Source organism: Nerophis lumbriciformis, linkage group LG17 (assembly GCF_033978685.3).
Source record: "Nerophis lumbriciformis linkage group LG17, RoL_Nlum_v2.1, whole genome shotgun sequence".
NCBI classification, from domain to species: Eukaryota; Metazoa; Chordata; class Actinopteri; order Syngnathiformes; family Syngnathidae; genus Nerophis; species Nerophis lumbriciformis.
The window spans coordinates 31,477,618-31,490,017 of record NC_084564.2 but is presented as its reverse complement, the minus strand read 5'-3'; the positions used below and the strand labels follow the sequence as shown (position 1 = coordinate 31,490,017).

At 38.7% G+C, this 12,400-nt stretch overlaps 1 protein-coding gene across 3 annotated transcripts in view; it reads left to right on the top strand.

The window, feature by feature from the left end:
- col26a1 (collagen, type XXVI, alpha 1) overlaps positions 1–12,400 on the top strand; it is a 99,133-nt gene that overhangs the window by 1,510 nt on the left and 85,223 nt on the right. For 2 of the 3 annotated variants that reach the window (XM_061973076.2, XM_061973075.2), the window contains exons 2-4: positions 5,217–5,342; positions 8,888–9,010; positions 9,340–9,443. In XM_061973076.2, the coding sequence (XP_061829060.1) occupies positions 5,224–5,342; positions 8,888–9,010; positions 9,340–9,443 (346 nt within the window). In that variant the 5' untranslated portion in view covers positions 5,217–5,223. Of the gene's footprint in view, positions 1–5,172; positions 5,343–8,887; positions 9,011–9,339; positions 9,444–12,400 lie in introns of those variants that run through there. The other variant, XM_061973074.2, reaches the window with a different exon arrangement.

Below are 12,400 nucleotides of genomic sequence, written 5' to 3'. Positions count from 1 at the left end.
GTGGCGTATATTTCTAACAGTGTTAAAGTTGTTTATACGGCCACCCTCAGTGTAACCTGCATCGCTGTTGATCAAGTATGCGTTGCATTCACGTGTGTGTGCGTACAGAAGCCGCACATATCTTGTGACTGGGCCGACACGTTGTTAGAATGGATGAAAAGCGGACGTGACGACAGCTCGTAGAAGACGTTAAAGGCAGTGCCTTAAAGCACGCCCCCAAGACTGTGGTCCGTGTGGACTACGAGATATAATGACTGATGAACACCTTCGTTCGATAATGAAGGTTGCCTCAGCTCAAAGCCTGAGCCCCGACATTAATGAACTAGCATTCAAGAAAAGATGGCAGGTATCTGGCTTGGGCACATCAGATTAGATCAGTGTGTTGCAAACTGAGCAGTTTAAAGTCCTGAATGGTTGGTTTATTCATTGTTATTTTATTTTCAAATGTATTAGCCTGTGGAAAAAGTTAATGTTGATATTTACCTCAGAAGGCTGCAAATAGAAAAGAGGCATTCAATTTTTATTTAAATTGTATTTGATATGCCATTGATATTTTTTTATTATTATTATTATTATTTGAAACTCGATTTTGCATGTAACTATAAAGTTATATAAGCCTTGCTTGTTCAATATTTAATGCAAAACTTGTTTGGGTCCCAATTAAAAGGTTAATTTGTTCAACCTTGGCCCGCTGCTTTGTTCAGTTTTAAATTTTGGCCCACTCTGTATTTGAGTTTGACACCCCTGGTTTAGCGGATTCTTAAAACCAGGTCCAGTCAGTCCAGATATTGTGGTTCTTAGGCGCCGATCCCGTGGGCGCTTCGGGGCCTGAGCACACACGTGGGATTAATGGCAACTTTCATTTTTTACAATAATTTTTGAATATTCAATCTTGTTGTTGTTAATTTAGTGGTGAGTTCGGTCCGTTCTACATAACAAAATAGACATAAATATTGGACTACGCCAAGGCTGCCCTTTGTCACAGATTCTGTTCATATCTTTTATGGACAGAATTTCTAGGCGCAGTCAAGGCGTTGAGGGGATCCGGTTTGGTGGCTGCAGGATTAGGTCTCTGCTTTTTGCAGATGAAGTGGTCCTGATGGCTTCTTCTGGCCAGGATCTTCAGCTCTCACTGGATCGGTTCGCAGCCGAGTGTGAAGCGACTGGGATGAGAATCAGCACCTCCAAGTCCGAGTCCATGGTTCTAGCCCGGAAAAGGGTGGAGTGCCATCTCTGGGTTGGGGAGGAGATCTTGCCCCAAGTGGAGGAGTTCAAGTACCTCGGTGTCTTGTTCACGAGTGAGGGAAGAGTGAATCGTGAGATCGACAGGCGGATCGGTGCGGCGTCTTCAGTAATGCGGACGCTGTATCGATCCGTTGTGGTGAAGAAGGAGCTGAGCCGGAAGGCAAAGCTCTCGATTTACCGGTCGATCTACATTCCCATCCTCACCTATGGTCATGAGCTTTGGGTTATGACCGAAAGGACAAGATCACGGGTACAAGCGGCCGAAATGAGTTTCCTCCGCCGGGTGGCGGGGCTCTCCCTTAGAGATAGGGTGAGAAGCTGCCATCCGGGAGGAACTCAAAGTAAAGCCGCTGCTCCTCCACATGGAGAGGAGCCAGGTGAGGTGGTTCGGGCATCTGGTCAGGATGCCACCCGAACGCCTCCCTAGGGAAGTGTTTAGGGCACGTCCGACCGGTAGGAGGCCACGGGGAAGACCCAGGACACGTTGGGAAGACTATGTCTCCCGGCTGGCCTGGGAATGCCTCGGGATCCCCCGGGAAGAGCTGGACGAAGTGGCTGGGGAGAGGAAAATCTGGGCTTCCCTGCTTAGGCTGCTGCCCCCGCGACCCGACCTTGGATAAGCAGAAGAAGATGGATGGATGGATGGATGGAATATAGTCTATAATTAACAAAGCCTAATCAAGATTTCATTGTGCCTGACAAAGAACTACTTACACAATATGTTGACTTTGAACATACCGCACACGAGCGAATGAAGGGCATAATTAGTTTAGTCAACAACTATACATGTCACACTAAGGGTGAGAGTATGAACAACGGCAACACTGTCATAAACATGTGCCATATAGTGAAACCACACCAAACAACACTGTCATAAACATGTGCCATATAGTGGAACCACACCAAACAACACTGTCATAAATATGTGCCATATAGTGAAACCACACTTAAACAACACCATCATAAATATGTGCCATATAGTGAAACTACACTAAACAACACCGTCATAAATATGTGTCATATAGTGAAACCACACTAAACAACACCGTCATAAATATGTGCCATATAGTGAAACCACACTAAACAACACTGTCATAAACATGTGCCATATAGTGAAACCACACTTAAACAACACCATCATAAATATGTGCCATATAGTGAAACTACACTAAACAACACCGTCATAAATATGTGTCATATAGTGAAACCACACTAAACAACACCGTCATAAATATGTGCCATATAGTGAAACCACACTAAACAACACTGTCATAAACATGTGCCATATAGTGGAACCACACCAAACAACACTGTCATAAATATGTGCCATATAGTGAAACCACACTTAAACAACACCATCATAAATATGTGCCATATAGTGAAACTACACTAAACAACACCGTCATAAATATGTGTCATATAGTGAAACCACACTAAACAACACCGTCATAAATATGTGCCATATAGTGAAACCACACTAAACAACACTGTCATAAACATGTGCCATATAGTGAAACCACACTTAAACAACACCATCATAAATATGTGCCATATACCGGTAGTGAAACTACACTAAACAACACCGTCATAAATATGTGCCATATAGTGAAACCACACTAAACAACACTGTCATAAATATGTGCCATATAGTGAAACCACACTTAACAACACCGTCATAAATATGTGCCATATAGTGAAACCACACTAAACAACACTGTCATAAACATGTGCCATATAGTGAAACCACACTTAAACAACACCATCATAAATATGTGCCATATAGTGAAACTACACTAAACAACACCGTCATAAATATGTGTCATATAGTGAAACCACACTAAACAACACCGTCATAAATATGTGCCATATAGTGAAACCACACTAAACAACACTGTCATAAACATGTGCCATATAGTGAAACCACACTAAACAACACTGTCATAAACATGTGCCATATAGTGAAACCACACTAAACAACACTGTCATAAACATGTGCCATATAGTGAAACCACACTCAACAACAACGACAAACACATTTTGTATGAATATTTGCAACACAACATAAACACTACAGAACAAATTCCCAGAATTCCCTGCAGCACCAACTCTTCCGGGACGCTACAATATAAACAAACGCCATTGGTGGATCTACACCTAACATCCACTGTAGTGATACCATGTACAATATAGCGTATCTAGGTTACATCGATATTTTTTAACATCACAAAATCTTCTTTTGTTTAAAAAAAAAAAAATTGTCTTATGTTTATAAACTCAGGATATATGTCCCTGGGCACATGAGGACTTTGAATATGACCAATGTATGATCCTGTAACTACTTGGTATCGGATTGATACCTAAATGTGTGGTATCATGCAAAACTAATGAAGAGAAGAATAAGTGATTATTAAATTTTAACAGAAGTGTATATAGAACATGTTAAAAGTAGAGATGTCCGATAACATCGGCCTGCCGATATTATCGGCCGATAAATGCATTAAAATGTATTATCGGAAATTATCAGTATCGTTTTTTTTAAATTATCGGTATCGTTTTTGTTGTTCTTTTTATTTTTTTTATTTTTTTATCATTAAATCAACATAAAAAACACAAAATACACTTACAATTAGTGCACCAACCCAAAAAACCTTCCTCCCCCATTTACTACACTCATTCACACAAAAGGGTTGTTTCTTTCTGTTATTAATATTCTGGTTCCTACATTATATATCAATATATATCAATACAGTCTGCAAGGGATACAGTCCGTAAGCACACATGATTGTGCGTGCTGCTGGTCCACTAATAGTACTAACCTTTAGCAGTTAATTTTACTAATTTTCATTAATTACTAGTTTCTATGTAACTGTTTTTATATTGTTTTACTTTCTTTTTTATTCAATAAAATGTTTTTAATTTATTTATCTTATTTTATTAATTTTTTTTAAAAAGTACCTTATCTTCACCATACCGGGTTGTCCAAATTAAGCATAATAATGTGTTAATTCCACGACTGTATATATCGGTTGATATCGGTATTGGTTGATATCGGTATCGGTAATTAAAGAGTTGGACAATATCGGACATCCCTAGTTTTGTTTTAAAAAACCATTGTATTATGCTTATAAATTCAGGATATATGTCCCTGGGCACATGAGGACTTTGAATATGACCAATGTATGATCCTGTAACTACTTGGTATCGGATACCTAAATGTGTGGTACCATCCAAAACTAATGTAAAGTATCAAAGAAGAGAAGAATAGATAGAACATGTTAAAAGAGAAAGTAAGCAGATATTAACAGTAAATTAACAAATGGATTAATAATCCATTTTCTACCACTTGTCAAAATAATAGGTAGATAAATGACACAATATGTTACTATACGTCAGCTGCAGACTAATTAGGAATCTTTGTTTGTTTACTTACTACTAAAAGACAAGTTGTCTAGTATGTTCACTATTTTATTTAAGGACTAAATTGCAATAATAAACATATGTTTAATGCACCATAAGATTTTTTTGTTAAAATATAGCCAAAAATGAAATTTTTTGTGGTCCCCTTTATTTAGAAAAGTACCAAAATACTTTTGGTGCCGGTACCAAAGTATTGGTATGGGCACAGCACTAACACACACGCACACCGAGCAGCCACTGGCAGAAATGTAGATCGGCGCCTATGTTGTGGTTGAAGTGGTGATTTTGTTGCGGTTGCGGACCACATTTGCATTGGAGCGCACCCAATGTGCGTCTTTTACGCACAGCGGACATTTGACTCCTCTGCACGACGTAAGACGGCATGTAGTGTAGGAAGAGCAGCGCCGTGCTTCTCCACAACACCGCGACGTGCTCATAGGCGTGTTGGCCATCTTTTTTGTCTTTAACATTTTCGTCATTTTCTCAGATTAAAAATAAATTAAAGAAGCGATGGCTTTGATGTTGTTGTGTACGCTTTGCACTTGTTTGTTCAGTGCGACGATGGGCACGGGGTTCGTTTACCGCCTCCCGGGCATCACCGTGCAGAGGCAGCGCATCAGCACCGAGCAGAGTGGCAGCAGCGCGGGACCACCCAGTACCGGATCACGTGCCCAACTCAGGTGAGTTTACCTGTGCAACTATACCTGCGTTATTGTTGGGGGATATTTTTCTGTCATTCCTGTTTTCCAAGTCATTTTGCTTGCGTTGAATGATTGCTTTAATTTGCCAGATGATATTATGTATAACATTGTTTTTAAATATGTTAGAATTGTCATTAGACTGATTAAATTAGATTAGACCAGTGTTTTTCAACCACTGTGCCGCGGCACATAGTGTGCCCTGAGATACAGTCTGCATGGTGTGCCGTGGGGAGATGATGTAATTTCCAGGCTTTTTGCTGATATCCGATATTCCGATATTGTCCAACTCTTTAATTGCTGATACCGATATCAACCGATATTGATGTATACAGTCACGGAATTAACACATTATTATGCCTGATTTGGACAACCAGGTATGGTGAAGATAAGGTCCTTTTTAAAAAAAATAAAAAAATAAAATAAGATAAATAAATTAAAAATAGGGATGTCTGATGATGGCTTTTTGCCGATATCCGATATTCGATATTGTCCAACTCTTTAATTACCGATACCGATATCCACCGATGCCGATATCAACCGATACTGGTATATAGTTGTGGAATTAACACATTATTATGCCTAATTTGGACAACCAAGTATGGTGAAGATAAGGTCCTTTTTAAAAAAAATAAATAAATAAAATAAGATAAAAATTTTTTTTTAAACATTTCTTGAATAAAAAAGAAAGTAAAACAATATAAAGACAGTTACATAGAAACTAGTAATGAATGAAAATGAGTAAATTTAACTGTTAAAGGTTAGTACTATTAGTGGACCAGCAGCACGCACAATCATGTGTGCTTACGGACTGTATCCCTTGCAGACTGTATTGATATATATTGATATATAATGTAGGAACCAGAATATTAATAACAGAAAGAAACAACCCTTTTGTGTGAATGAGTGTAAATGGGGGAGGGAGTTTTTTTTGGGTTGGTGCACTAATTGTAAGTGTATCTTGGGTTTTTTATGTTGATTTAATAAAAAAATAAATAAAATAAAAACGATACCGTTAATTAAAAAAACGATACCGATAATTTCCGATATTACATTTTAAAGCATTTATCGGCTGGTAATATCGGCAGGCCGATATTATCGGACATCTCTAATCCTTATCCTTTCCATCCTTTGTAACGGAGCTACTGTGTGGAACAATTTTCTCTTGTGGATCATTAAAGTTTGTGTAAGACTAAGTCCAAAAATATTTTTCGCAAACCAGTAATTATAATCCGTCAATAATGTGCCGTTATTGAGTATCGGTGCTGTCTAAAGCTAGGCAGAGTAACCGTGTAATACTCTTCCATATCAGTAGGTGGCAGCAGTAGATATTGGGAACATAGTTTGTAGTGATCACAATATGCAACCAACAGCGTGCATGTAAAAACGTGTCTAATTTTTCAACCAAAAATAAACAGAAGGCCAGTGCCGCAAAGAAAAGGCATTGAAGCTTAGGGAACAAAACTAAAACTGAACTGGCTACAAAGTAAACAAAGACATAATGCTGGACAACAGCAAAGACTTAACAGTGTGTGGAGCAGAGACGCCGTCCACATCCGTGCATGACATGACAATCAATGTCCACACAAAGAAGGATAACATCCGCACAACTTAAATAGTCTTGACTGCTAAAACAAAGCAGGTGCGGGGCATAACACTCAAAGGAACACATGAAACTGGAAAATACCTACAAAACAGGAAACGCCTGGACTTTTTTTCATGGAAAAAATGTGCCTTGGCTCAAAAAAAGGTTGAAATACACTGGATTAGACAAACTTTATTGATCCACAAGGGGAATTGTTCCACACAGTAGCTCAGTTACAAAGGATTGAAAGTGAAGGATGGAAAGGATAATGCAGGTATAAAGTAGACTAATAATGTACCGTAGTAGCAATATAAAATATAACATATATGAATTAATTAGAATATTTAAAGCTCCTACTAAAGTAGTAGCAATATAAAATATAACATATATGTAATATTTACATATTATATATACAGTATATAACATACTGATATATTATATTATTATGTTGTATATTTTTATATGGAATATACAATATATTCATAATCATCTTCGTTCCTTGAAATTAACATAAAAGTGAGACAAAAATTGTTCCTAATGACCCTTTTTTTTTTCATTCAGACCTTGATGTATGGTTTTTGAAAAAAGGCTGAAAAATAACAATGAATGAATAATATCAATGTTGCAGCCAATCATTGACCTATCTCAAGGTAATATTGACTTACCTGTTTAAAGTGGTAAAAAAATGACCATTTATTCATTTGACAGTTTTTTGTCATTGGTGATTAATTAATTAGAATATTTAAAGCTTCTACTAAAGTAGTCGGATTATAAAATATAACATATGTAATATTTACATATTATATATACAGTATATAATGTATACTGATATATTATATTATTGTATTGTATAATTTTTTTTAAATATAATATACACAATATATTCATAATCATCTCCGTTCCTTGAAAATAACATAAAAGTGAGACATAAATGGTTCCTAATGACTAAATATTCCAATTGAAAATTTTGTTTTTGACCCCTCAGTTATCCTACTAATGCAATTCTTTATGTCACAATGTTCATTTTTAGTTTTTATATTTGTCCCGAAGATGGCGCTACTTGTTCCCATTCAGAGCATGCAGCAAAGTGATACACATTTGACTGGTTTCTACAAGACTGCCAATTGTTACTGAAACGTGTTTCTGTGTCTCTGTTGATGTTGAATAATGGCGTGCGTGTAAAAAGAAAAAGTGTGTGTGACTTTTTTGTGATAGATAGATAGATAGATAGATAGATAGATAGATAAATGGGTTGTACTTGTATAGCGCTTTTCTACCTTCAAGGTACTCAAAGCGCTTTGACACTACTTCCACATTTACCCATTCACACACATATTCACACACTGATGGAGGGAGCTGCCATGCAAGGCGCTAACCAGCACCCATCAGGAGCAAGGGTGAAGTGTCTTGCTCAGGACACAACGGACATGACGAGGTTGGTACTAGGTGGGGATTGAACCAGGGACGCTCGGGTTGCGCACGGCCACTCTTCCACTGCGCCACGCCGATAGACTTTATTAAACCCCAACAGGGAAATTTATGATATATAAGTTCTTGACGAGTGTGAGTTGTTTCTAAAGAAAAATAATGCTTAATTGTTGCTGCCATCATTAAACCATTTCAGGGCCGATGTAATATTATTAAGCAAACACTCCTGAGAAATATGCTATTTGTAGAGTTACTTACTTTAAAACCAGATTGTCAAACTCATTTTCACTCACAATGCATTTATGGCTGCCTTTCGTTTGTAACCATCAATATGAACATAAATGTATAATCACCTCATTATTATTGCCTCATATTATTACATAATTTGCATATGCATTTGATTATTGTGATAACCTGATTTGAAATCACAAGTCAAGGTGCAGATGAGATATTTAGTAGTTATTTTTCATTTTTCATTCAATTGTTACCACTTCTCTCTCATTCTGTGCGTTAGAAACTGGTGTCAGTATGCTGTCTCAAAGACGGTGTCCTGTCAGGTGCAAAATGGCACCGAATCCTCTGTGCAGAGAGTGTTCCAGTCCTGCCGCTGGCCTGGACCTTGTTCCAAAGTCCTCAGGTATTGTAGTTTTTACTTCATAGGACCAATAACTATATTTGGTAATGTGCGCTTAAGTTAAAATAGAAGCCTTGTGCCTCACTATCAGGCAGGAGAATCATGAATCATGAGATTTATTTCATGAATATCATCATGTATCGATGATATTGGGGGGGAAATATTTGAACAAATAACATGATATATCATGATTAAGAATTGTGTACTTTATGAGTATAAATCAAGTTGTATCAAATGGAACATTCTGTGCTCTCTTTTCTCAGTTTTTTATGTTGTCTCCACTAAGGTAAAATAAAATAGAAATAAAAACATGATTGTATGTTTCTTTTCAGCTACAGAACCATCATCAGACCGTCTTTTAAGGTTGCCTACAAGCAGGTGACTGCACTGGAGTGGAGGTGCTGCCCCGGGTTTGTTGGCGAGGAGTGTCGTCAAGGTAAGCACTTTTCTGTCTATTGACACAGTGTGCATCTGTAAGTGCGCCTCTGGGCTTCAAATAAAAGACTCATGCTTTCTGCCACATCCGTCCGGTGTCTTTTTGGCAGCAGCACGTAGTTAACTGATTGTTACTCCATGTTGGCAACGGGTCTATTGACATGAATTAAGTCCCAAACAGACATTTAGGCCCCGTTTACACTAAGGTAAATCCCACCTAACCTTATCGGTGTCCACACACAACAATGCCACCGTATTATGTTAGATCCACTATGGACTGGACTCTCACACTATTATGTTGGATCCACTATGGACTGGACTCTCACACTATTATGTTAGATCCACTATGGACTGGACTCTCACACTATTATGTTGGATCCACTATGGACTGGACTCTCACAATATTATGTTAGATCCACTATGGACTGGACTCTCACACTATTATGTTAGATCCACTATGGACTGGACTCTCACACTATTATGTTAGATCCACTATGGACTGGACTCTCACACTATTATGTTGGATCCACTATGGACTGGACTCTCACACTATTATGTTAGATCCACTATGGACTGGACTCTCACACTATTATGTTGGATCCACTATGGACTGGACTCTCACAATATTATGTTAGATCCACTATGGACTGGACTCACACTATTATGTTAGATCCACTATGGACTGGACTCTCACACTATTATGTTAGATCCACTATGGACTGGACTCTCACAATATTATGTTAGATCCACTATGGACTGGACTCTCACTATTATGTTAGATCCACTATGGACTGGACTCTCACACTATTATGTTAGATCCACTATGGACTGGACTCTCACACTATTATGCTAGATCCACTATGGACTGGACTCTTACAATATTATGCTAGATCCACTATGGACTGGACTCTCACAATATTATGTTAGATCCACTATGGACTGGACTTTCACTATTATGTTAGATCCACTACGGACTGGACTCTCACACTATTATGTTAGATCCACTATGGACTGGACTTTCACACTATTATGTTAGATCCACTATGGACTGGACTCTCACTATTATGTTAGATCCACTATGGACTGGACTTTCACACTATTATGTTAGATCCACTATGGACTGGACTCTCACTATTATGTTAGATCCACTATGGACTGGACTCTCACTATTATGTTAGATCCACTATGGACTGGACTCTCACACTATTATGTTAGATCCACTATGGACTGGACTCTCACACTATTATGCTAGATCCACTATGGACTGGACTCTTACAATATTATGTTAGATCCACTATGGACTGGACTCTCACAATATTATGTTAGATCCACTATGGACTGGACTTTCACTATTATGTTAGATCCACTATGGACTGGACTCTCACACTATTATGTTAGATCCACTATGGACTGGACTTTCACACTATTATGTTAGATCCACTATGGACTGGACTCTCACTATTATGTTAGATCCACTATGGACTGGACTTTCACACTATTATGTTAGATCCACTATGGACTGGACTCTCACTATTATGTTAGATCCATTATGGACTGGACTCTCTCACTATTATGTTAGATCCACTATGGACTGGACTCTCACAATATTATGTTAGATCCACTATGGACTGGACTCTCACAATATTATGTTAGATCCACTATGGACTGGACTCACACTATTATGTTAGATCCACTATGGACTGGACTCTCACAATATTATGATAGATCCACTTGACATCCATTGCACCAGTCGCCCAGGGGGGGGATAACCTGATTTCAAATCAGGTTATCACATCTGCGGTCCCCTCCAAGGTTTCTCATTGTTATCCCATTGGGTTGAGTTTTTCCTTGCCCTGATGTGGGATCTGAGCCGAGGATGTCGTTGTGGCGTGTGCAGCCCTTTGAGACACTCATGATTTAGGGCTGTATAAGTAAACATTGATTGATTGATTGATTGACTGTTTAAGACCCCCTGCCCCTCTCCGTCCGCCGGCGCAACGCGACCTAGTACGCATGCGCGGAAAATGCGCAGTCACCTCCAGTGTTGTTTAGTGTGCAAGTTCTTAAATGTAACTTATCTGAACAATATCCAGTGTCGTGGTATTTCAATGAACTGGAATCCAGTGTGCTGGGGGGCCCTATTGTAGTGAATCACACCTGAGACATCATAAATTAATCACATCTTTATTAGATATGTAAACAATGTGATAAAGAACATTTTACAACAATCAATCTCAGGATGTAGATATCTGGTCAGGACACTCCTCACTCTTTTGCCTTCACCTTCATTGTCCATTCCTTTTTGGTGACTTTATATACTCAGGACCTAGACGTTGAGTCCGCAACATATATGGCGGACAATAATTGATACAGTCTGCTTTGCCAGTCCAAAAGCATTCGCCGTTTTCCATAGTTTTCCCTCGACGGCCAGGTAATACAAAGCACACGCTACCTTTTTTATCACATCCACAGGAGCCCGCGTTCTTGTTGGAAGTTTCAAGTTTATTCACAATACCATACTACGATTACAACAGTAGTGAATATCCATTTAAGGATGATGGTAAGTTAAAGGGTCCCCCAGATAAGCTAGAAGAAGCTTTTGGCAGGGGGTCCAGAGGTCAGTATATGCATGGAATGCTGAGACATGGTGGCAAGCACAAAAACGCGATATGACAAACACAAAATAGGAGCACAAAAGCAAGCATACAGATACATGCATACATTCAACCAACAGTAGTCTACCCCGAAGCCACATGTGACAATGCTAATCCTCTAAAGGAGCACTAGCCATTCACATGAGGCATTAGAGAGAGGTGGTTAATAGGTATGATTTCAGTTTCTTTTTGAAGTTGGAGAATGAATCCTGAGGCTCTCATCAAGCCGGTTCCAGATCTTTGGTCCCCTGCATACAACACTTCAAGCAGTACAAGCCAGTAGACGATGTTTACCTGATATCAG